A 27525-nucleotide genomic window follows, 5' to 3' on the forward strand; every position below is an offset into this window, starting at 1 on the left:
TGCTCGGTAAATTTTACTCTATTTATTTAGATATAAGGCAATGTGTCATCAAAAATGGTGGTGCTGTTACATATTTTGGTTAATTTGTTGAGTTATTCCTAAATATTTTCAAAACAAAAGTAGCTATGATAACAAGTTTGGTATTATTTTAAAACTGAATTCATTGGCTAATAATGTAGAAAGTTTCATTGCTCTAGGATAAATAGAACTTGAGTTATACATCTTTAAAGACGGAGTACCAGGGATGGTGCCAGAAGCAGTGCCACCTGTACAAAGTCAATGGGGATTTTCAATATTTTTTTGCTACACATGTACATGTATATTGGTTAAAATGTTCATGTTTTCACAATAATTCTTCCATTTTGACAAATATTTTCTTCAGTTATTCTTAATTTCAATGTAGATTTTCTGTATAAAAACAGAAAATGTTATTTCTACTATTTTGTAGGATGAAAGTGGACTATTCCACGGTTACTCACGTTACATTTGGAGACACCTTGACTCATACTTGGAGCTGTAACTCCATTATTATTATAGGAACTAAACATCTCCTTATCACAACAAAGTACACAGTCTGACTATCCTTTTTATAAAAACAAAACTTGGTAAATTCTATTATGCTCCTGGCAAATCTTTGGAATGTGTCGGTTACTCACGTTACATGATTTGGACTAACCTGTGGAATTGCCCAAGTGATACTTGGTTTTGTAACAGATCTTAAAGGTCAAATGACAGAGACATTCAGATTTACAATATGTGAAGAACCTTAGAAGTATTATTTGGTCTATAGTAATATTATTAGAATTTCTTTTCAATTGTTTTAAACCATAAATGAGATGAGTACAGCAGATGTAATACAGCACATGTAATGGCAAGGAGCTTCCAAAGCTCCTTGGTAATGGTAAGGCATGCAAAAATATCATACACAAATTCACAAAATATACATTTCTTTATTTTTTGGGTAAAAAAATTTGCATAAACTCTGGTTGATTTTGAAGTAGTTTCTTGACCATAAACACATTAAAATTGTACATTGTTAGAAAAGTCTGACTCCGTACTGTACACAAATATGAGATGAAAAAAAAATGGTATTCAACAAAATATACATGTACCAAGGCTCCACATTAACTTTTTTTGGTGGTGGCCCGTTCGGGCCACCAAAACCTTCAAATAATTTTTTTTGGTGGCCCATTAGTAAAGTTTGGTGGCCCGAAAAATATAAAGAAAAACATTTATTAAAAATGAATAAAACAAACTGAAATATTCTGCAGTCACTACCACGTACCACTATTCTTTGTACATCTTGTATGTAAATCGTGCTTGCTGTTATTTTGTGGTAATATATAAATTGTTCTGTCATTGTGAATATGAAATGATTGAAAGAAAATAAAAGAATGTAAATAAAAGAAATAAAAGAAAACAAATTGAGAAAAAAAAATGTAAGAAAAATGAATAAGACAAAATTATCAGAAAAAATGGGGAAAATTATTATTATTATTCAGTAGAAACATGTTCTTTAATCAGGCATATTCAATGGGAAGGGGTATAAATGGTTTAATCACTGTAAAAAAATGACAGAAAAAAATAAGAAAACGGCAAGTTATCTGGAAAAAACAGTGAGAAAATTCCTTCCCTATATTTGACAAAATGATGGAAAAAATTCACATTTCATATCAATAAAATGCCTTCCCAAGTATTTACTTCCTTAAGAGTGGTTTAAGAAGTCATTTATAAACAAGAAAGAAGCTGTCTTTTCAAGACAGCTTCGAAAATAAACCAAATATCAACATACATACAAATGCACATGTGGGACTGTGATGTACTCACCTATGTGTTTTATCATTATGTGTATTAATGCATTTGGAAATCGGTCTTTTTGAGTCAAAATAGAGGTCATAATTCCTCCTTTTAATGCTTGCGAATTATCAGGTTTCAGTAATATGGACTGTAGAAGGGCATTTCATTGGTGTAAAATGTGACTTTGACGTAGATTTTCAAAGTTCTGGGGAAGATTTCTTAGCAGTAACATTTCGCATCGCAGCTCCCCGAGTCTGAATAGACTGCTAGCGCACAGCCAGCTGCAGTGGTTTCACGCATGCAAAGCTCAGCCAGACAGCCGGCTGAATAATAGTTACTGTATGCTAGCGGTAGGCCTACATACTGTCATGACTGTGCAATCTTTGTGTGTGTGTATTTGTGTGTAGATTAACAAAAAAGGCGCATGACGAATTGACTTGCAATTTGAACTGTAGAAAGTTGATAAATGCATGCAAAATCGGGAGAAAAATTGCGCTACTTTGAAAATTATTGGTTGCCCGATTCGGGCCACCAAAACTTAACATTTTTTCAATAATGGTTGCCCGAGATGAATTTTTGGTGGCCCCGGGCCACCGCTAATGTTGAGCCTTGCATGTACCACTAATTCCTTACACCTAATGCTATTTCTGGGTGCACATTTGGATTCATCAAGTAAAATCTTTTATATCTACTTTTACTATCATCTAGGGTGTATATGTAATGTCTGTGATAGGGACTTTTGAAGTTAAAAATGCGATGCAAAAGCAAAAGTCACCATGTAATGGAAAAGTGGGCGACCTCAAGACACATGGTTATAAATATTTTCAGCCCAGAGTACACCTTTAAATTTTATTGAGTTTCTTCATTTGTGCCTGTTTTGCAGTAATATCGAATGCAAGTTCATTTTTCATTTAAAAAGTCATGAGTTCCAGAGTTCATCTGAAGTGAGTAGTATGTCTCACTTTGTGGCAACTAGTGGCGACACCCCCGGGGCTGGGGCTAAAGTCTAAAGAGGGCCCAAAATCTAAAATTCAACTCACAGGCTGAAAATGTTTAATACAAACAAAACATCAAAAGGAATAGCATTCAATTAATACCTACTACAATAATACATTTGACACAAATCATGAGTTAACTGAAAGGACAAGTCCACCCACCCGGGGGGGGGGGGGGGCAGTTCCATTGCCTGGATACCATGTGAGACCATGGGGTTTCAAAAGCACCCTAAACAAGTATTTCCATGTTCTGAAAATGCACCCCTTAATAACAAGTACATATTGGCATATGAAACCCTACCCTTTACAAGTATTGGAAACAAAACGGTAGTACCTTTCACAAGTATTCCCTGAATTGACCCTCTAAACAATATCTTAAAAGTCAAGTCCATTTCAGAATAATTATGATTTTAATCAATAGAGAAAAATCAGACAAGCATAATGTTGAAAATATCATCAAAATAGGATTTAAAATAAGAAAGTTATGACAGTATGAAGTTTTGCTTATTTTTCAGTTTTCACAACATAGTTATATGCAGCACAATTTAGCCATGTATGCAAATGAGAGAAGCAACTGAGTCCCTCACTCACTATTTCTTTTTTTTATTATTTGAATTACCGTTACTGTAATTAAGCAATATTTCAATTTTTACTGATTTGAAAATAAGGACCAACTTGACTGAATCATAGAATGTTAAACTTTGTTTCAAAGAACAATAAGAAAAAATAAGAATAATTCATATTTCATACAATAAAATACAAAAGAAATATTGAGTGATGTCATCAGTTCTCTCATTTGCATACCGACCGGGATGTGCATATATAAACTGTTAAGCGAAATTAAGCAAATGGGGGCAAAATGAAATGAAAAAATCAATGGTTTTAATATAAAATATAGAAACAAACATAGATCTACAGCTAAATCGAACAAATATGATATAGCTCTTAATAAATCAGATAAATAATACATAATATAAGAAACAATGAATGGTTTGATAAAGTAAAAGATAATAATATGATTGAATATACCAATTTAAATGTTAAAAATGTCCTGGTTGTATTGACTGAATTAGAATATTAGTAATATCCTTACTAAATACAAATTACTATGAGTGAATCAAAATAAAATTAAAAACATTGTCATTAATTGAATAATTCATTTAAAAATCAGTAGGCCTAGATCTACAAAAATGTCAAAATAAACAGTGATTTGTAATGTGAAATGCAGCAAAGTGTAATTTGTAAGGAAATTTGATAAATATCATCTGCGGCCTGCCATTATCCAATACTTTGAGAAAGCATTAAAAAAAACAAAGTAAAATTTAGGTTAGATTTTACCGTACACATCAAACGTTAGATCTAATTTAACAAAATTAACAAATGAAGAGAACATCATGAACATGTTAAAAAATAAATCAAACTCAAAGTGAGATACATTTGTAACTTGTAAGTCTGTGTATTGAATTTGAAGCAAGCAAAGACTAGTCCAGCCGAAACGACGAAACTGAGCTGAGTGAGAGTGAACTTACGGAGTGAAGCTTAAATAATTAATACTAGTAGGCCTAGCCCTAGCGTCCTAGTTTCGGTCGAAACGAAATCATCTCAGAAGAACAGCGGAAGCGTAGCGGGTACAGGTTGGGGATCGACCGGCCCGTGGCGGGGCAGCTGGAGCCAGACAATGGTCGGAGCAAGAGCGCGACCGACAGACAGCGAACAAGCAAGATGACCTTCCAAATCTGTGTAAAAGAAATCTCAATCTTCATCAATGAAGATAAATTCTATTGAAACTGTACGGATAGATCATTTCAAACACATATGACTAAAACTATGCTTACAAGCCTTGATTAAGTGATGTTTTCTTCCCGTTTTAACAAAAATGCAAATATGCGTTGTGTATGGAACGCTATCGAGCAATAATTTTTAATTCTTCAAAGTTGATTGTGGACTTAAACGTATCAATCCGCTGCAAGCTGTCCAAATTTTGAATATTTTTTTAAATATTGATTTGTGTATGTAAATTAACCATCAAAATATCTTATAAGTGTACAATTGAAAAAAATAATAGGTTTTATAAAGTTTATATTCGAAATATATCTAACAATCGTAAATATATTACGAACTATTTTATCGCGCATTAGCCCATTTACAAAAGAGTTGTGAGTGCAATGGAGCAGCCATATTGAGAAGAAGTCTATATTTTTTTGTGTTGGGATCCAGTGAGCGTAAACTTAGAATTGGAAAAACCGTGTTCCTCTACCCTGGGATATCCGCTCTTCCTCTATGCCTCTCTCAACTCTTGCATATATCTTAGAGTTTTAAAAATGGGCGACAAGCGAAAACTACAAGGTGAGGGCGAGCTTCTAGCTGCAGATGTAAAGCCTTGTTTTCATTTTTCTTGTCCATTTTTCATCACTGTTCTAAGTGGCACTAATATTGACGTTCACAGTTGCAGAGAGGGCAATGCGAATGCAGTCGGGTGGTGAATTAATGTGTGTGTTCAATTGCATTACATTGCCCTAAACGGTTCTGGGGATTGAAGGCATCATAAAGAGAGAATGAAAAGTGGCACTGATATGATGAATTTCACATTTAATCACCTTAATTTTAATTATCCTGCATGCGAGCAGCACAAGCTCTGTTACGTTTTAAGTTTTACTGTGGTTAATGCAGTTCATAAAACAAAATTGTGTGTGAGTGACTGAATGCAACTTGACTGAATGTTTGGTCTATTTCCAATTTCAGCACAAACCAAAGACAAGTGAATAAACTTGTGTATTTCACCTGTGACACTTGATTGAGTTTATAAATCTTTGTGTAGACTGACTTGAAATGTAATGAATGTGTATTCTGATAACAAAGGATGTGACCAGATTAAAACACCCACGTAGCGGGTGGGAGCCCAGGATCTTTTGTGTAAAGGCATACTCACCTGACAAGCGTGAAGTATGGTCAAAATAATTCTCGGAATAAATAGTTAAAACAGAAATCAAGCACTTACCACGATTATATGGATGAAGGTCTAACAAGTGGCATTTTTTTTTACATCTGGTCACAGACTGGAACCTCAAAAAAACGAAAAGTTCTTTCCTACCCCCGTCTCGATTGGCCATTTTGTTATGGGTTAGATCATGTTGTGACTTGTGAATTGTGTTGCATCCAAGGGAGACCGAATACATGTATGCTAAATAAATTAACAATTTCATGTAATCTGTGTAAGGTTTGGCAGGTAGATATAGATGGAAGTGTTGTCAAGGTGTATGGTCACCATGTCTGGGTGAAACAAATTTAGACGATCCTACTTGTAGTTGTACCCAAGATTCAAGATATAGATTTTCTGCAATACTTCTTGTTCTGGACTGTCTCAAATGAAATTTGCACTGATTGTTATATTGATTGCAATATTCATTTTTAACTTCAAATCTTGAAAAGAGTTGACATGTTTCTTGACCATGATTTTTAGTGCATATGGTATGAGTAGTCAATATGAGTATAGGATTTTACTCTTTCCCATTTCTGGGTAACGCATGTTGGATGAAAATGTATGATGTCTCTTTCATTAAACATTTTGTGATTTTGTATTTTCTTATTGAACAGAGCACTCAAAACCTGTTTTTTGAGCAAACATTGAGAACTATATTTTTTAAGGCCCTTTGAATGATACACTTGATTACAACACACACACACAATAGTAAAATTATTTAAAAAAAAACAAATCAACATTTTTCAGTCAAACAAGACAGTTTAGTATACCATAAATATAGTTGAAAAACAATCAAAATATAACCATTGTTACCAATTTGATGAAGGTATGAGCTATTCAAACAAGGCTTTGAATTGTTCATTGTCTAGAATGAGTTAAGCTGACCTCGGACAAAATTATTCTGAGAATTTTATAGAAACACCATGATCGTGATAAGTATCAAGACCAACAATGAACACCTTTAAAAAAGGCAATTCAACAGGATTAGATGTTCAAAATTTAAGGCTTTTTGCTCTCTTTTGTTGGCCCCTCATGTTTTACTTTGTATTTTATGCATATTTTTCATAGTTATTGATTGAGAATATAAATGAAATCAATTGAATTTAGACATCAGGATTCACACACACACAAAACTTCAATTCCTCCTTCATGTAATAAGATGTCTGAAGCTATGTGCTGCATGTACATCTAACTACTGACTAATCATGTTCTTTTTTAAATTCAGGTGAAATAGAAAGATGTCTCAAGAAAGTTAGTGAAGGAGTGGAAACGTTTGAGGACATCTGGCAGAAGGTATGAATTTCCCTGAGACTAGCATTTCTTTTCTGTTTTTCATTCTTATTATAAGATCAGCCTACATATTCTGAGCCCTAAGAATGATAGGTTATTTTGATGCCCCAAAAGACTGAATCAGCCCTCCCTGTTGACCGCACAATCGCAATGAAAATCATAAGCGCTTTGCCTGTGATGTACAGTAATCTCCCGACTACATGTAAATCGTCATTTATTTCAGAGTAATGATGTTTTCTTAGTTGTGCACATTGTGCTAATTTACGCATGAAAATGGTTGGGGTTTTGGGGATTTGCAAGAACACAATAAATATTGAAGAGTGCAATTTTTTTGTCTGTAAATACTTCTTTAGTAACTTTAAAACATGCTTCAAAATTGGTTTTGATTTATTTTGTGTTCCTTGTTTTTCGCTCCTTTCATTTTATTGTAATTTCTAGTAAAAGAAAATTGTCAGCAACATTATCAAAACAGTTCAAAGCCTGAAATTGATCAGTTTTTACCAGTAATAGCAAAATTAATCATACATTTTAAGAATTTGGCTTGAAAATTAGTTTGAGATTTGCATAAAATCTGTACAGTACATGAAAGTTATGGAGGAATTCATTACATGTATAAAAAAAAAACACTAATTTTGAAATGTATGTTGCAAATTTGGTTTCAAAGATATGCCAGATTAATGTCATAAAATGTTGCACCAAGAGCTTCTAGTGTATACTGTTTATTGTAAGAAATGAGGATTGTTAATTTGGCACAAGACTTTTCAAAGAGTGAGACAAATACCAGTACTCCATCTACATTTACATGTACATGGATTAGGAGAGAACCTGTATTGTTTGATTTGACATGAAACTTGGTTCGCAATTCAGAGAACTTTATAAATCAAAGTTTAATACATTTACATCAAATAAACATACATGTAGGTGAATATACACATAATCCATGTTTTTGATACTTTCTGTCTGATTTTTTTTATTTTGCGCAATTAATAAGTTTTCATTTTAGAGGATGTTATACATTTTATATATATTTGTATTTCATCACAATTTACTTTTTGAAATACATGTCAGAATCATATTTCCATCTATCTTTAAAGAAATGTTTAACTTTAGAAAATGTTTTGAGGTTGTTTAAGGGTCCAAGATCTCAAAGTCACTGTGAAGTTATTGGTTGAAAATGAACCAGGCCTTGGAGGCTATGTGTCAAGGTACTTCTACACTGTTACTGTGTGAACTTTAGTATGGCCATCTTGTTTTATAGGTTCACAATGCAACAAATAGCAATCAGAAGGAGAAATATGAAGCAGACTTGAAAAAGGAAATCAAGAAGCTCCAGGTAGGTATTTCTGAAAACATACATGTAAGGTATTGATTACTGGTATAATTAAAATCTTCATGGTTTTGTGGTTATGACATGCATTTCACTAACAGGTGCGTGAATTGAATCACATAATTTTCTTTAATATGTTCATTTCCACTTGATTATCTTGTAATTGAGAAAGATATTCCAAATCTCTTAAGTGAATATGCTCCAAGCAGAGCTTTAAGAAGAATCAATATTTACTTGATATTAGAAATTGATTGTATATTGTTTTAACAGGGCCCTAGTATAATAAAACTCTCTTCTTTTTTCTAGGAAGTTAATGCCCAGTATGGCTTGATCAAGTACTGGAATAGTAGGCAATTTTCCAGATAGCTAGAAAACAATTCATCAATATTTTCATCTTTTTTTTATTTCCTGCAGAGGTTAAGAGATCAAATAAAATCATGGGCGGCCTCAAATGAGATCAAGGACAAGAGGACACTGTTAGAAAACAGGAGATTGATTGAAACGGTGAGCATATTGGTTGGTTTCTCGTAATCTTGTTATTGTTGCTCTATACAAGGACATGATTATTCATGTTCTGCGTGGCTGTAAAATCAGGGAAATTTTTCATACAAGATGTTTTTCGATGACCTTGTATCATTTGTTATCGTCTTTAAGATGTTTGCCACTATCTTTGTTGAAATATTTTTGTTACCCATCGTATAAGCTCCCATTATTTTTGAAGTTGTAGAAGTTTATTTTTCTACCTTGAAGGTATTGATATTGTTTGTATAAAAGTGGCACCTGAGCTATCCATTGATATCCTCAGACAATTTCATCAAAATTAAAACATGTAAATCTTTGTGTAACTTAATATATTTTTTCTTTGTTTTTTTTTTCTGTTCAGCAAATGGAAAGATTTAAAGTGGTAGAGAGGGAAACGAAAACGAAAGCATATTCAAAAGAAGGATTAGGGTTAGCAGCAAAAGTTGACCCTGTGCAAAAGGAGAAAGATGATGTTTCAACGTGGATGAGGGGCTGCATAGACAAGCTTACAGTGCAGATAGATTCATTTGAAATGGAGGTTGAAAACATCACGTCGTCTTCAAAAAAGAGGAAAATCCCAACGGATGTGAGTAATTTTTAAATAGGATGCTTATTTCTGGGTATATCTATAAGCAACACAAAATGGAAACTCCCTCAGTCACAATGTCTCAACAGTTAGTGAGGCTGTAACTTTTAAGAAATATTCCTACACTTATTGATTAACTTATTGATGTTTTTTAGATATAAAATTGGTCTGTCAGCTCAAGCATGAGCAAACACATATTAAAGGCAAGTTTGTAATTTTATAGAAGTTCACAGAAGAGATTATGAGGAGACCAATTTTATTTTTATATTGGTATAACATGTATATTTCTATAAGAGGAGGGAGCCTTTAACTATGTTTAACAAAAGATAACTTGTGTACTAACTTAACAATTTAATTGCATAATTTATTGATAATTTATTCATTATTTCTTTGAATGCCCCCCCCCCCCCATTATGACCACCATTAGTTACAGTGCTCTGATGTTAGATATATCCATAGTGTAGGGACAGTAATTTTCTGTTTTAAAAAAATTGCCTTTTCCGTTTCAGAAAATCTTAAATTCCGTTTCAGCAGGTCAGAAAACAGAAATTTTGTTTCCCCATTGACTTTGTGTACATGAAAAGGTGTCAATTCCGTTTACGCATTCAGTAGCAATATCACAACACTCGTGCTGGTCAAAATTTGTATCTGCCACTGTACCAACAACACAGTAGAATCTGCTCTAATCTCATCTATTTGACAAACACATTTAACATGAATACATCCTCACCTTTCACATTATTAGCGTTATTTTACTGTTGAATGAAATTTTATTGATAATTTGGAGGGGTTTGGACATCGTTTTGAGCATACAACGATTTTGGTCTGTCCGCCATTTTGGAATTCAAGACCGGGATATCGGATTGCGTATATACCGATAACAGATTTTTTGTGGCAAAATCTTTTCATTTTTAAGCATGTTGACAGTATTGTCAATATTTAATTGAGGAGGGCTGGAGTGAAGAGCATCTAAAATTTTCCTAGCCTGACATCTAGGCAGAGGCTGCAGTTTTTGCCTTTGCCTTTTAGGAGTCTGATGATGTTATGGGAAACGTCAACAATACATGTGATCCCGAAGACTAGCCACAGTGGCTGCAAAGTGTAGCCACCACCTACACTCCAGTCTGGCATTAGTTTGATTGTCCGGTTGCAGTTTGTCGTAACAAAGAACGTGCAGCGAATCATAATCAATTAAGTAAAATTATTTGAATAATTTCACCTTCATTTTCCTATGCTTTAATTCGTCTGTTTTCCATTTGATTTATAGAGGCAAGAAAGATTAGATGAGCTATCAAAGTGGTTAGAGAATCACCGGTACCACATCAGGCAATTAGAGACGCTCATGAGAATGTTGGACAACAGCACAATAGAGGTCGATCAGGTCAGTGTTGCTAGCTGGGTGTAATCCAGCTTTTTGACTCCTGTTTGTAAGTGGTTGTTTTACCATTGAATCAATCAGTTGATAATTGATGCATGCTTTTATCAATATGATGTTATGTACTCTATGTTGTTACTTGACATATTGAAGATGTTTGTGTGTTGTTTCTTGTGATTTTGCCTGGCAATTCAAGAATTGCAGGTGAGTGTGTCTGTCAAAAAGAAACACATGGAACCACAGTAATATGTTCGAATTAAAGGTAAAAGATAGTAGTTGCAGCAATCAATTATTTCGTGAGAAAGTCTTTTAAATCAAGGTTAATTGCCAAATCAAAATATCATCATACATGTAGCTCTGGAACATTAATGTAAACTTATCTTTGTAAGATTATGCAATCTTAGCCCAAAAATTGATAATACTGATATGATCACTAACACAGAAAAGCATGTACATGTATGTGAGACAGTGCATTAATGTGCACTTCAAAAAATACCTGATATTTGATGGAATTCAGTGCTGCTTTTACTCATTTAACAGCAATTACACATTTTTTTTTCCAGAGTTATTTGGCACTTTTTTGTTATTTATACATACAAACACTTTGAGGTAATTTCATTGCATTCTGTTCGAAATCAATTTGAGATCGTTACCAGAACTGGTTTTGAGTAAAAGCAGCACAGAATTCCATCAAATATCAGGTATTTTTTGAAGTGCACATTAAAAGAGGTAGAATATACATTAGTGCTGCAGCCGAACCGCCGAACCGAACGGAAGTTCGCCGAACTCGGCACTTCCGGACCGAACCGAACCGAACTCAAAGGCCTGGTTCGGAAGTTCGGTAAAAAAAAAGTATGCTTGTATGCAATGCGTGAATGCGATGACTACATAGATTTAAGTATAAAATAAACAAAATATATATTGGTTAGTGATTGTGCACAAAGAGAATTCCACTCAATATATTTTTAAAATCCACTGATAGCTCCCATCTCGTCTTTGATTGAACTGTTATCAAATTAAGAATATTTTATTAACATAAATATATTTTTTCTTGATAAAATGAGGGGGCATTTTGAAGCTAAACTCGGTATAAAAGTGTGGTGTATTTACGTATTGCCGTAATCGATCGTGATCGTAATCGGACCTAATCATTTTGTATTTAATAAAGAAAAAGAACCAGACATAAATTCATTCCTCGTAAATGACAAAGTATGACAGTTTCGGTCTCGTGTTTGATTAAATTTTTATCATTTTCATTTTTTTTTTATAAACATGAATAGGCCTGGGAGTAAACATCGATTGATCGAATGGTTCGATTGGCATGCCGCCAATCACCAATCTATTAGCAAAATATACACTAATCGAATGTTCGGCAGATCCCGATTATGACGTTGGCATAACTCTAATACCCAAATAATAAAATGACAAGAAAACAAAGATGACAGCTGTTTTTTACAGGTTTAAAAATTATGTTACCGAGGTAATGTTTCAAAAATTATCAATGATTGTATCACATTCACAGTTACATACCAACATGATAGCGCTCCGAAAATGTTAATCCCACCGACCTTGCCCTCATACACAAAATAAGTCATTGTGTGCGTGCACAATAATAAGTAAACACATAACCAGCTCACTTGAGCTGATTGGACCTTCGGATAGCCAATGAAACTTTGGGAAACAAAGAAGGGGAAGGCATGTGGTTCCCTTTATTATCAGGAAAGGTCATGACTTCAGAAATAAATTGACCCCTCCCCCATCTGTGTGTGTGTGCGTGTGAGGGAAAGAGAGAGGGAAGGATAGGGGGTGGGAGCCGGAGAATTTCTTTCATGTTTCAGAACAATGCAACCTTTTTTATATCCCCCTCACACAATGAAAACTACATTCCAACACGCGCCCGCCTTCACCAGTACTTTCTCGACTAGTCTCCAAAAATAGACCCAGTTACACATGTGGGTTCAAATGATAAAAAATCGTAATTTTGAAAGGTATTTCAAATGAAATATTTTTTTTAAATACATAATGTGTAGCATCGTGGGCAGTGCCACAAGTGGAGGCGGGGACATGGTGTGGGCAAGGGATGAAATTTTTCAAGTGAAATGCTCCACCTGGGCTCAGTCTCAAAGAATATACTTCATGAATGAGTTGTTTACGTCTTTGGACTCGGCGGGGCTGATTCATTTATATGCAGGGGTGTGGCACTTGGAGGGATGCATGCATAATACCAGGGTACCAGTATTGATTTAGGAAAGATTTTCATTGGAACAATAAACTGAAAGATTTAATCTCATTTCATGAAGTTTCTTTTGATATAAAAAATCATGGAGAAGGGGGAAAAGGGCCTCATTTATGCTAAACATGTGACTTTGATGGAGATTTCTTCATGGGGGGGGGTCACCATAAAGTAGGTCAACTATTGTGACTTAAAAGACGTGATTCCCGACGAACAATCGAATCATTCAATTATTTTTCCAGGAAATAATCGAATGGTAATAATAACAATCGTCCCAGGCCTAAACATGAATATATTTTTTCCTTATAAAATGTGGGGACATTTTAAGCTTAACTCAGTTAAAAAGTGTAGTTGAATTACGTATTGCTGTAATCGGATGTACATTTAATTGAAAAGACATAAATTAATTCCTTGTGACTGACAAAGTAATGGTAAAGTATATATATTCCACCTTCTGAAATTTCCATATTAATATAAAAGATAAATAAATAAGAGATGAAGGAATGAGGGTGAAAAAACAAAAAAGATAAAAATTTAAACAAAATCAACGCATGTTCCCTGATCGATGTTCCAGAAATTGTTGGGAAGGAAAGTTGAAACAGGAAGTCCAAACAACCTGCTCTCGGTTGCTATTATACAGGTAAAATTTGTATTCCAAACTTGAAACGTTTTTTCATTGTCAGTATTTTCTTAAAAGTGGTTTAATCTGGCCAATTACTGAAAATGAAATGATAAATTATCAGTTCCGTCTTAGTTCTGACGATCAACACCGAGTGATTTCACAACACTAAAATACCCAGTACAGTCCCATGTACTCATTTTCGTGTTAGAAATATGTTTGAAGTCACGTAGCGTCGATCTTTCTGGACCGAGAATGGACTGATATTTTATCTTTTTAAAGTAATTCATTGACCAGATTTTACCACTTTTCAGGAAATAGGGACTTTCTAAAACACTCATATTCTTTGGAATGTGAATTTTACCGGTATAATAACAGTTGAGTGGAGGTTGTTTTTCTACTATTTCGACATTCCCGATCAACACTTTCCAATTTGAGAAGTTGCGTTGGCAATGACATCGTAATCGATCATGATTATAGCTACATGAAATAATCGTGAAAAAAATATTCTGATCTTTGTAATTCTATTTCTGTCCTGATTCTCTCGTTATCAATATTTTTTTCTTTTGATTTTTTTTATTTTCATTTGAAAAATGAAAGTAGAAATGACTTATTTTTTGTTTATTAAAACAAAAGAAAGTTCAACAATTATCTTAACTATTCTTTTTAGAAACAAAATTTATTATTAATACATGACAGTTCATCCAAGAGAATACTTGTTTGTAGGTCGGCGATCTTTATTGTCTATATGTTAAATTTAATTTGGCATTTATTGCCGAACCCCGAACCGAACCAAAGTTCGGAAAAAAATTGCCGAACCCTGCCGAACCGAACCGAACCCGAACATGCCGCCTGACTTGCAGCACTAATATACATGCTTTGCGCAGTTTTGACCCTGTTACACAATGGTTAGCGATTAATCGCTAATATGAAATAACAATGCTTGTTGTTTCCTATTAAGCAAGATGTGCATGCAACAACAATCTTGAATGGCTAATCTCATTTAGCAATTAATCGCTAACCTTTGTGTTACGGAGCCCTGGTCTGATTAAAATTGTTTTGTTTCAGTCAATTATGTTTCTTGCTTAAAGTCGTGCAGAATTGCTGACATGAGGGGAAGTTCATTGTATTGATTATACTTGCCCTGTCAACATTTCTGTTTCCCAACGTGATGAAATGACCCATATACTGTATAGGCAGCAATTTATATGTATTCTGGTCCTTCAAGAAAAAAGGCTTTGTGTTGTTTGTCTATACTGCGAATATCATAGCTTGTATGGTTTTACTGCGAATATCATAGCTTGTATGACTTCATCGCACAACTATATCATTTATTAGTTTATTAAGGGAAAAATTACTGGGGGGGGTAAGAGGGGAGGGGGCTTCAGGGCGATTTTGCCCCCAAATGCTCAAGAGCCTAGTAAAATAAAAAGAATTTCAGAATCCAGATCTCTTTCGCTGCGATGTTGAACATCCAATGTTTTCGGATTTGGGAAGTAGGCTGTGAAAAGTAGCATCGTAAAATATATTAATTTGTTTGTCCGCTTTGGTTTTATTATAGATCAAGAAAGTACAGGACGATTTGGAGTACTACATTGACTACTCACAGGATCCTGACTTTGAGGAGAATGAGTTCATGTATGATGAACTAGAAATTGATGATGAAGGTATGAACAATGTTAAGCAAATGGGGGAATCAGGAGGTTACCACCACCCCCCCCCCCCCCTCTCACACACACATTGATAAGATAATTATGTCTTAAATCCTGGTATCATTCTTGGGAAATTGTGTGATACATGTGATACTGATCTCAGTAAGGACATCTGGGGGTGCAAATAACCCCCCCCCCCTTCAGGCTGTGCAATATCAAAATAGCCCAGGCTACGTACGTTGGCTTAAATTTTGGGGATTTGATTGATTTCTGTTTCACATCTATTATCATATATGTCTTTTGTCATTTTTATCCTTTCTATTGCATTTTTTTTATTGTAATTTAATGATAAACTTATTTTTTTTTTGTAATTTTAACAATCTCTCTTTATCATATCATTTAAAGAAGTACCTTTTCACCTTATTTCCTTCTGCACATGTTAAATGTCTGAAATATCATACCTCATGCAATGCATGTACACCTACTTTCCTACTTACCAGCTGGTCTATTAGCGACTTCACCGGAAGAAGAAAACCATCTGAACAGTGACACGCCACTGAGTAGTTCACCCATCGTTAGCAGTAGTTTGCCCTCCTCATCAAACCATTCCAAAGATAAGGTAGAAGATGAAAAGAAATCAAGAACGAAGTCGGTGGATGATACAGTGAGTACAAGCTATATCATAGAATGTCAGGGGCTGGTTTCTGTGGCAGCTTCTTTTATCTTCTGAGATCGCATCATGTGATTGTCTTAGAGTACTAGTATAATTCAGGAAATGTATCATAAATATTAATAGGCTAGTGAAATGTCAAGCCAATTTTGGTGAAGGTTGAAATTAGAAAAATCGGATATTAATCAAAAAAATTCCTGGTCATATTAAGCGATTTGTTTCAAATAAAAGGTCAGAAGGTAATAGGAGTTTGAAGGAAATCAGACTCATTACAATAATTAATGATTAAAGAAAAACATGAGGTCACGGAATAAAAACAGACCTCAAATTCACATTTTAGAAGGTCAGTTTTGGAAAATAGTGGATGTAATTACGTGTTGTCCTCTCTCTTGCCTTTAGAGAAAGGTCCTTAAACAGAGGAAAAATAAGCAAAACGTTTATTTAAGAAAAAATCCTTTATTAATTTTGCAGTTGCTATGTGGAAGTTGTCCTTCACCCACATCACAACCCTATTGACTATTCAACCAATTAGATGACTCCGCCTTTCAAATGTTTACCAAATCTGTTTCTCTGATTCGTGTTTCCTGTCTAATATTAGGTTTTAAGCTTAGTAAATTTCCTTGATTGAAAGGAAATTGATTTGCTGTTAAACAGTTCACACAATGAGTCCTCAAGTCATTTGCAAGAGACATAAGTCACAGTACTCACCTATGATTTTTTTTTTTTTAAATGCTGTGATTCCCAACCTGATTCTAGTCTCATATATGTATACATTCCAGTCGTTATCGTCATCATCATCGCCGAGGAAAGGTTCAGCAAAGAGTACGAGTAGCTCATCTTCGTTGAATTCCATTCCCATAACAACTACATCATCCACTCAGCAGAGTAGACCAACGATAACGAGAGTATCTTCATCACCGGGTACGTCAACAGCCAACTCTTCGGCGTCGTTCGGCGGCTTGCAAGCGCCGATCAAAAACAGCCTTAGCAAAGCAAATAGGTGAGTGGTTACGCAAGTTTACATCTATTACCAGGATTATGAGGAGTTATTATTGTTGTTGTGTATGTATAACTGCATATGGATGTGCGATCATGTTCAATAGGAATCATTGAATTGTTTTATGTATTGCATTTATTCATGTGTTAAAAAATTTGGAGTTGTATGAGCTATTAAAACAAAGAAAGAAACCAACAGTCCTTTTTAGGATTAACTTACATGGTGTTACCACAACCTCACCATTCAAATTTGGGGTTTTCAATAATTGAAAAACAAGATTTCAGTTACTGTCCGAAAGTGTATAAAGTTATTTCATACTCTCTGATATGGAGTCCTGTTAATTGCATAGTGACTTGAGATTGTGAAAATGGGAATGCTATTTAACTCATTCTTCCACATGCTATAGTTTTTCCCGTGTTTCCAGATTCTGTTGTGTTACTAATCTACACATGTTATAAATTTTCAACACTGTCAGAGTTTTTGTGTGTCTTAGACTGAATGGCCCGAATTCGCAAATATGGTTTTGAAAACCAACGGTTGAGTCCATGGTTTATGCAGATTTCCTGTATAAATTACGCTTAATTTAGGGCGTCAATTTGGCGCACTGTGACCAAAGCGCGCATCAGCATTTGACATCTTTTATACACGCGCCTGATATGCGCTAAATTAAGCTTAATTTATACAGGAAATCTGCATAAACCATGGACTCAACCGTGAGTTTTCAAAACCACCTTTGTGAATTTGGGCCTTTGAGAGTTAACTCTTGTCATATTTCTGTTTTAATCCAAGTATTGTGTTTTCTTAATGTTTTACAGCGTACCGTCAGCAACGACACCACATGCAATAGCACAACCTCCCCCAGGGCCTGCGTATGCTGTAGCAGCAGGGGGTCAGACACACAATTCACAAGGTATGTTTCAGCCTTTAAAATTATGTATTTTAGAGGTATATAAATTTTGGTGGTGATGGAGACGGATGGAACTTGCTCAAGATCGACTTGGGCAACATATCCCAGAGAATTGCAATCAGCTCCAAATTTGATGTGTTGTTCGTCTTGATTGAAAAGCAAAGAACGTGATTTTCTCTGTTGGGCATTGCAACTCTGCGATTGATCATTACTTAATGTTACAGAGCCCTTTTACAGAACCATTTTTTAGAGGTATCAGGACTGATGTAGCAACACACATCATTATTGAATGTTCTTTTCTCCTTAATTTCTAAGCTCCCTTTTATGGTTGAGACCGTTATAGTGATTGATAAAGGGAAGTAAATTTCATACAAGGAGAATGTTTCATACCTCTGTATTCGTTACAGGGTCAAATGCAGCAAATCGGGTTACATCGCAACAACCGACAGCAGTGTCGTCCCATATGATGTCCAATAGCATGTCATTAAGCAGCTCAACCATGGTGCAGTCCTCATCGAACCCTCAACATAACAACACTCCGAGACAAGATATGAATGGCCCTCATCAAGGTATGCTAGATTCAAGGTGAACTGTATTATTCCTGGGGTTTGTTTCATATAACTTGTTAAAAAAACAGATTTACAATAATACTCAAAAGCTACTGAAATTCTTCAATCTGAATTGCTGATAGTAGATTTGTTACAGGAAATTGTTATTATAACAAGCCTTTATGAAACAGGACTCAGACCAGCTGGTTTATATCTCAGATTTTCCATCACCATTGGGGCTAAAACGGTTCCATGACATTTGCTCCGGCAACAATTGCTGCGCTGTAAATTCCACACACTTGTGAAGTGATCCACTTCAAACCCTTGATTTAACACTGTACCCTATCCTAAACCAAACCCTAAACCTAACATAAAACTGTATTGCAACACTAACCCTATATCTTAGACGAAAGTAAACTTGGAGCAAATGTCATGTTACCGCTTAAACCACTTGGTCACTCATGATTTTATTAAAAAGCAGGAGTTAGGCGACATTTCTGTAGAGCACTTCCTAGATACTTTTAGTGTTAATTGCTGTATTAGCAGGTATAATAGTTTTCAATTACCAGTTGATTCCTGTGGGTAGTGTGGAAGTGGCCAAGAGGATTTGGCAACTGTTAGGTTAGTGTGCAAGCAGTTATGAGTTATAAGCCATTCTTAATTGGTTTAGGATACAGGCACTACAGGTTATCATTGGTGGTGGGAGGGAGTTGTACCAACTTTTTTGGGGCTATATGCAGAATCATGTTTTTAAAGTGACGTTGTAGTCAGAGAAACTCTATCTATTATGATAATAACGTACTTCTTCTATAGTGCATATACAGGACTTGAATCTTATTAGCCTGGCATTTAGCCCTGCAGCCTTTTACAGCTTGGAAACTATTCAAGGAATGAATTCCTGCTAGGTACCCATTTACCTCACCTGGGTTGAGTACAGCACGATGTGCATCAAATTATTGCTTAAATGAAAATTAGCCATGGCTGGGATTCAAACACATGACCCCCTGTTTCAAATTCAAAAGACTAATCCACTGGGCCACAACACTCCACATTGTATTATAGCCAGAATTCTCCATTTTCATATTTTAATACATCAGGTTACAGCATAGAGCTCCTCACAAGCAGCGTAGCGAACCTGTCGACCAACAGCACGCTCTCATCATCGTCGTCGCACATCACTCACATGGCTCATAGCACAGTGCCGTCATCATCCTCTGCCACGTCCTCATCGTCTATGCCCTTCATGGCGTCATCGATGGCAATGCCCACCTCCTCAACGGTGGAGACCAACCCAGTAGCCACTGCCCTTTCCACGAGTGCAGCAATGCTGACCAAAAGTTCAGATGCTATGGTCAATGGCCCGCTAAGCCCGGAGAATAAGGAGGTGAGTTTGTTGTCTGGAATACTCTGATAGAATAGAAAGTAATGCAAACCCTGATGAGAGTGGTTGATACAAGATTCACATGGTTCACAGAATTTCTGGAAAGTTAGATTTATTTACACAATTTTTTTTTCCATAAGAAAAAGATTTGAGACAGCAAGGAAGTTGTCTTTATTTTCATATTTTTAAAAGATATTGAAAATCATTTAAAGTTTTTTTTTTGATGAGTTCATAACAGATGTATCTTAGTCAGTGGTCTCTATAACACACATTTTCCATAGACTCAAGCCCACTTATATGCAGGCTCAGTAGTTTCTAACCGGTTAATTGGATGAATTAGAAGTTGTCCGTGCTGCACCTAATCCTCCAGTGTTCTGTTAACTGTTCTTTATTGCAGGATGACAGCAGCTCAATGTCAACGCTGAAGACAATGGCACAGAAAGTTGTGATGAGTTCGGGGTTAGAGAACTTCCAGTCCGATCTCATAACAGAAAACATGGGTAAGCAAATCGGTCAGTCAAGGAGGAGGCCATAACGCACTGTAATACAGGGCTGCCAAGCCTCTGTGATTGTCAGGGAGATTCTCTGAATATTGACAGATCTTGGGACGAAAATATACAGATTTTCAACATCCCCTGATTCGTACATTGATTTCTTTCATTGGAATGTGTGTAAGCAAGAAAGGCCCCCCTCTCTCTGTAAATTTTCCATGAAAGGTGAAATTAAAGGGTTTTTACAACTATGGAAAGCCAGCAATGCCAGCATCTAGAATACTTACCTTCATTCGAATAAGGGTGCTAGATATGATGTGAACTCCTGCAATGCATTATTGGTTTATCCTATTTGTAGTGGTCCCTTGTTTCTTTCCTAATGCAATGTGCGTACATTTCCTTTCTCAATAATTCTGGTATCAATTATTTCCATAATTTAGTTTGATTGGATCAATCACTTTCTTTTGTCAGACAGGGACTTATTCTCAGATAGGCAACAGTAAACAAGAAATCTTTCAGTAGTCAGTGTTGTTATGATCAAATGCAATGCCTGAGCTTGATCGTTTTATGCAGAAAGTAATTGTAGCACTTGTTTTGTAGATATTTGTTCAACAATTAGGCTAGTGGTGCACTGCAAGATATCCGTATCTTGATCGCAAATCAATTTTAGGTCCACAAATCAATTAAAAGTCATGTATTTCATTGCAAATTTTGCATTTGATTGATGGTCTCTTTCTTGCATCAACAAGTATAAAGGGATTTGCTTTGGTTCAAATTTATCTTTCACTAGTAAATTTGCAATTGATGGCAAATATTCTCTTGCAATAACCCTTAGGAGCCTGTTTCAGAGATAGTTGCGTGAATTGCAAAACAGAAAATCATATCCATATCCCTGATGCCTGCTTCTGATTGTTCAAGTTGGATTTGATTATTAATTTTTTGCAAAGGGCACTATTTTCCTTATATTTCATATGTTCATAATTTTCCAAACTGGTTCTAGATAACTTACATTGTGTTCAAGGCATAGAGATTATGATAGTTCTTCCTGTAAAAGTTAATCCGTGAACGTGTTTACCAATTCATCTTGCATCCTGTCAGCAGTCTATAACAGTACTTCCAGGAGCGAGAGCCAGGGTCAGTCAACAACGCCTGCCAACAGCACACCGCAGTATCAAGAGACCACCATCCCTCCGTTACTGGGCGTGGCGCCCCTCGGACCCGTCACGTTATCCAAGGAGCAGAGACTGCAACAGAGCGTCATGGAGAGCTGCTTTCACCACTTGCCGCTTCCCTCGGACTCAGAGAGGTTAAGGTAGGTGTAGCCTGTCTGCTCAAACAAATTATTATTCAAATGTATAGACCGAGCTCTTTTTTTTATGAATCGTCCGTGCAGAGGGGCATTACATGAAAGAAATAGTGATTTCCACTGCCAATTTTGCTTTGAGCAAATTGGATCTACATGTAAGACTTTCAGTAACTTATGAGAAATACTTGTAGTCTGAAAAATCACTGACTATTTGTTTTGTGATGTGGTCTATACGAACGTATTTATGTTAACTAGTGGATATATTTCAATCAAGGAACTTTGAATATTTGAGTATCTAGTTTTGTAAATAATCAATGATTTCTTTGTGTGAATGAGTTTTTCAGAAGACATTGTCACATGAAACAAAATATGTGGGGGGTTTTTTCAGTCCTTTCTGAAACAATTTTGCTGATTAAAGAGAAATGCCAGTAGTTGCAGTAAACACTGATTTCATGAGAAAGTCTGTAAAACCAGGCTTAATTGTCAGTATATCATCGAGGATCTAGATCTGGTACAGTTACATAAACTGAACTTTGTGAAATCTTGAAATCTAGGCTGAAAAATGTTCACACTGAAGATCACCAACACAGATAGGCACATGTGGGACAGTGTATTATTATTGCTGGACCCGACGGAAGTGACCGAATCCGCACTTATTTTGCTTATTTCTCAGCAATTACACAATTTCTTCCAGAATCCTTTGGCACATATTTTTTATTCATACAAACAGACACTTGGGTGGTCATTATATCAGATTCTGTAAAAAGTCATTTTGAGATCGTTACCAAAACTGGAATTTATCTTTAACATCACTTGCAATTTGTGATACAACACCTGTATATATAGTCATTTCAATTCCAGCTGACAAAGTGAATAATATTCAAACTTTTCAAAGCATTAAGTTATCCACTCCTGTAGTTTTATCACTATCCTTGGGGCGATTTCATAAAGTGTGTATATTCAATAGATGGAACTTTTGTGAAATAATTTGTCTCAATTTTATATAATGCTCTTAAATTATCATGGTTTGTGTTGATAAGGTGAAGTAAGATCAAGAGAAATTGGGGTCTGACATACAAAATGATTGACTATTTTATGGAGTTGCCCTTTAGTTTACTTCATCTGAATGTGAATGAGTTTTAGCTTTCCATACTTTCATATAAAACTACCTTCCATTTATCCTATGATCCACTCCTTGCTATCATTGTCAGTTGATCCCACTATGGATTCACCCCATAGTTTACTTTATATGAATCTGAATTTATTTTGCCTTTCCATACTTTCAGAAACTACCTTCCAAGGAACCCATGTCCCACCCCTACGTATCATTGTCAGGTGATGCCTCATAGAATGGGTACACTAGAGTTCTTTATGAGATTATCAACAGAGACGTTATTCTTCATCTTCTATTATCAAGAAGTAAGTCACCAATTTGTTTGTCAGCATTGTGATCTGACGTGATTGGACAACTAATAATGATTAAAAAAAAATGGGAGGTGGGGAAGAAAGTGACATACAATTTCAGAGCTGCCAAGTAGTACTAGTTTTCAGTAATTATTACTGGAAAGTGAGATAGTATACCGGTGGCTTCATGCAAATTACTGATTTCTAAAGTTTTAGTTTATGTGTTGTCCTACAGTATTTCTGAGAAAATATTGATGGTGGTGATTTTTTGAAACCTGATTGCTAAGAAAGCATGAATGCTTGTAAGCAAGCAACCAGAGGACCAATGGCTTAAGGTCCTCTCCAAGAGATATTGGTTTTCTTACCAAAATACTGATTATCAGCCTTTGAAACACTGAAATGTTCTTGATCAGGTTGGCATCTCTGCAGTTTGAAGGAAATTTGTAAGATTATAATCTTACAAATTTTTCAGGTTTGCAAGCTGAACATATTAAACAAATTTTTCAGGTTTGCAAGCTGAACATATTAACCAATTTTACATAGTTGCTACTGAATATGAAAGCAAAACCAGAAATCACTTCATAGATGCTGTCATAAAAAAGAGTAGCGACAATTGATATGTAAATGATGAATGAAAAAATTTGAGTTAGTAAATTATCAGTCAAATGGAAGTAATTCCCATATGTATTTACTGAACAAATTATTTAGAACCAAACAGGAGTATTTATTGTCATATTGGAAAACTGAATTGCCGATTGTTCTACACATGCTTTGTCAAATTTCTATTTCATCTCAACCCACAGGGTTTAATCCTAATTCATTTACAATCAGTTTGTGTAATTACCATTTGGTCTAATTGTTATTTATCCCAATTTAGCATTGAGTCTAATTTCCGATAAATACACCCATTTTAGTATAATATGCACTTGGTATAACTCCGTTTTAATCAATATGGTTAGTTAAACTGTGAACCAAATTTTCAGTTGGCAAAGGAAAAAAAATATACAAAATTCAAAGTAGAAATTGGACCAAATGGGTTATTAGACCAAGTGTGATGTAGACCAAAGTGATAGTAGACCATGTGGGCTTAGCCCATGTTATGTTAGACTCCATGGCCCGTATTCTGAACTCGGGTTTGAATTAACTGCAAGCTGGGCACAAATTCTTAACAGTACAAATTCAATTTATTGACTCATAATGAAATCCATATTGTTCATAAATGTCTGGGAATGATATTATTTTTCTTCATTATGAAAGGAAACAAAATAGTAAACATAAATATACAATATCACCAGAATTTTTGAATTTTTGGCTCCCCATAATTTTTGCTCCAAGTTAGACTGTGGTCGAAGTTAAACCTGGCTTCAGAATACGGGCCTATGAGAAGAAAATGATTCACTTGTGCACCAACTGAATGTAAACTTTAAAAAGTGGAGAACAACAAGGGTGTTGGTCTACCTTTCAATTGAATTTGAATGAACTTATTATTAATGATATATTATTAAATTGAATATTGTAACCCATGGAATTTCTTTGATTTTTGCAGGGAACAAAGGCCCAGTATTTGGCTGCAAAGGCCTTGAAGAGGCAGTCATGGAGATTCCATACCAAGTACATGATGTGGTTTCAACGACATGAAGAGCCAAAGACAATCACTGAAGAATACGAGCAAGTGAGTCTAGTTAACCTATCACATGTGTTCTTGGTTTCTTTGATCCTCTTATAAATATTTTCAAGGATTTTGCCCATCATATTGTGGTCTGTTTCTCCATTAGTTATGTTTGTTTACATGACTATGAGTATACACATTGTGTAATGATTTATTAGTTTATTTGAGACGATAATTTCATATATGCCTTTCAAATTCAATTTTAAATCCAACAGAACATGAAGTGTAATACAAATTAATTTCATACATTTATGATTATATTCAATGATGTAAATGATAATTAACATGTATAGAAATTATCATAAGATATTTTGTGTATATAATTCATAATAGAAACTTAAATATAAAAAAATATATATATATATATGTATCTGTGGAATGGGGTGATTCACTCAAAGTGTGAAGAAGATACTTGGACATGAGTTAAATCCTTCCTTTCTTTTCTTATTTTCATTTTACCAGGGAACATACATCTACTTTGACTATGAGAAATGGGGACAGCGGAAAAAGGAAGGATTCACGTTCGAGTATAGATACCTAGAAGATCGAGAGCTCTGAGATTTGCTGCACCCACCCCTCGTGTGATGATACCCCATCCAGTCTATTCAAGCCACTGCTGGGGATCAGCGAAACGCGTGATCAGTGACTGACTCTCAATTTCTGACAAGAAGCTGACGCTTGAAATTCTTTTTTCTCCGGGAGTCGGGCTAGTCTCCTGCCCGACCATCTTGTGATTGTGTTATTCTATGTCATGTGTACAGTTTGTGAATGAAGACAAAAACAAAAGCAAGAAACAGTATGTCTTGGAGTACCAATTCCAGATGTGTTTTATCTATCTTGGCATAATTTTACAAGGATATGAAGATGATGACAACAACAAAAAAAATGATAAAAAAAGACGAACTTTTTTTCTAAAAATTTTAGCCAAGCAGTATACGTCGTGCTCTCCGTTTCATGTAAGTTGCCCACTCCTTTCTTATTCATATCTCTCTTACATCTTCCTCTCTTTGACTTTTATCAGTTTCAATCTTTTATGAGGGAACAATATTTTTGTGAGTGTCTGTTTACTGATCGAAATTTATGTTATGTATGCATGTGTCGTACACATTACATAGTGATTTCATCCAGTAGGAATCTCATGCAAATGTTCAACAAGAGTAAGACTCTTATTCTCGATTCATATTTTTAAAACCAAAGTCACAGTATGTATTATTCATTTTTTCCTTTTATTACAATATAAAAAAAATGAATTAAACGTGCTTAAGTAGTAACTTAAGATAAAACTAATTTAATATGTGAAATGTAAGATCTTAATTGGTAGCATTATCTGTTGTCTTATATGGCTACGAGTCAAAATTTCTTGCCCTTGCGATTACCAAGTTGAGAGAAGAGTTCAGAATTAAACATGAACATGGTATTGGTGAGTGTAAATGAAAATAGAGCTCTCCATTCTTAATACTGACATACCTGAATATGCATCCATTGATATTTTGATTTTAACAACGTGATTTTAGTGGCCTAATGCTGCCAGAATACTGCTTTTTCACTTGTGTCAAAACAATGCAATTTTACATTCAGCTTTACATCCTCTGAAATACAAGTGGGACTGTAGAGACCTCAATATGCTAGTTCATTTACAAATTATATCATGGAAGTATTTACTCCTCATTTGCTACAGAACATTCTTGATTTTAACCAATTCCTAAAATTGCTGTTTTCTTCCCATATACATGTATATGCATCAATACACCAAACAATTATTTTTTTTTGTGTGTGTATTATGATACAGAAATGATATGGAGTGAAGTTCTGATTGCTAGTCCCTAATGGCCCGTATTTTCAAGAGGTTTCAATTGTACCATGGTACAAAACCATGAACTATGCAGATTTAATTTTAAGTGCACTTTGCCAAAAGCGCGCATTCAATTGGATTTAATTTCGTGTACGTGATGAATAAGTGTAATTATGTTAAGAAATCTGCATAGTCCATGGTTTTGTACCATGGTCCAATCGAAACCTTTTGAGAATACGGACCAATATGTATAGTTTGGTACAAGAAAGAAACTTTGTAATCTCCATGCTGAATGAAGAGAAATTGTCCCTGTCTTGAAGTTGCATGTGACTCCAAGATCATCTATGGAATGCCATTAGTGCCATAATCAGTACCAATGTGCATTGTCTGTGTATTGAATCGAGGCATGGTCAATTAGATAATATGTCCATGAGTGTTTGTTGTCTTTAACATTGCTCATACGTGACATGTTCTAGGTGAGGGATTGTGATGTCAGCGGCTTTCCATAGGTGAGATTGATTAAGATCAGTCGCACCTTTGTAACACAGACCAGTTATATAGCATTTGTGAACTCAAGCCTCGGTTTGGGGCAGTTTCACAAAGGGTCATCACAAATTCCTGTTTGTTTGTGGTATGTACAACACATTATCACATTGGTTAGATAGTGTTCAGAGGATGCAAGTAACTTGTTCAACACATCACTGTGATCACCTGTCCGTAACACAATAAATAATATAACAATGCAGTTGATAAAAATACATCATTGGCAGGGTACCATAGAGGGCAAATAATTTGTCATTATGCGCCATGCGCGAGCACTTTTTTCGTCTGAAAAATGCATTAAAGAATTTGCCTGTGCAGTGAGAATGCACCTTGCACCCTTGAATAATTGTTTCTATTCATTCACTTATTCATAATTAGTTGTAATGGAAATCTGTTGTAGGATTTTCTTCTATTAAGATGAAAATTGCCAATCAACAAACG

At 35.1% G+C, this 27525-nt stretch overlaps 2 protein-coding genes across 5 annotated transcripts in view; one reads left to right on the forward strand and one right to left on the reverse strand.

Annotated features, from left to right (window-relative positions):
* The window catches only part of LOC121422242 (centrosomal protein of 131 kDa-like), a 29897-nt gene extending 25169 nt beyond the window's left edge, over nucleotides 1–4728 (reverse strand). For 2 of the 3 annotated variants that reach the window (XM_041617150.1, XM_041617148.1), the window contains exon 1: nucleotides 4628–4728. The gene's annotated coding sequence lies outside the window, so the exon portion shown is untranslated. The other variant, XM_041617149.1, reaches the window with a different exon arrangement.
* A 228-nt stretch (nucleotides 4729–4956) lies between these two features.
* Nucleotides 4957–27318, forward strand: LOC121422264 (CCR4-NOT transcription complex subunit 3-like). Of its 2 annotated transcripts, none has more exons than XM_041617179.1 (17): nucleotides 4957–5138; nucleotides 6998–7065; nucleotides 8321–8395; nucleotides 8804–8893; nucleotides 9273–9497; nucleotides 10765–10878; nucleotides 15286–15391; nucleotides 15877–16040; nucleotides 16826–17046; nucleotides 17859–17953; nucleotides 18358–18519; nucleotides 19596–19882; nucleotides 20277–20379; nucleotides 21469–21682; nucleotides 22963–23095; nucleotides 24627–24752; nucleotides 25212–27318. In XM_041617179.1, exons 1-17 carry the CDS (start codon nucleotides 5114–5116, stop codon nucleotides 25305–25307), a joined length of 2304 nt encoding a protein of 767 aa, XP_041473113.1. In that variant the 5' UTR covers nucleotides 4957–5113; the 3' UTR covers nucleotides 25308–27318. The 2 variants fall into 2 exon arrangements, with proteins under 2 accessions (XP_041473113.1, XP_041473114.1); XM_041617180.1 differs by having other exon boundaries at nucleotides 21472–21682.
* The last annotated feature ends 207 nt before the right edge of the window (nucleotides 27319–27525 follow it).

This window comes from Lytechinus variegatus, chromosome 10, assembly GCF_018143015.1.
Source record: "Lytechinus variegatus isolate NC3 chromosome 10, Lvar_3.0, whole genome shotgun sequence".
In the NCBI taxonomy this organism is placed as follows: domain Eukaryota; kingdom Metazoa; phylum Echinodermata; class Echinoidea; order Temnopleuroida; family Toxopneustidae; genus Lytechinus; species Lytechinus variegatus.

Coding starts and splice junctions, on each gene's coding strand:
- LOC121422264 (XM_041617179.1), top strand. CDS start 5,114: ATGGGCGACAAGCGAAAACTACAAG. Junction 9,498..10,764: donor AGAGGAAAATCCCAACGGAT/GTGAGTAATTTT, acceptor TTTGATTTATAG/AGGCAAGAAAGATTAGATGA. Junction 19,883..20,276: donor TAAGCCCGGAGAATAAGGAG/GTGAGTTTGTTG, acceptor TCTTTATTGCAG/GATGACAGCAGCTCAATGTC.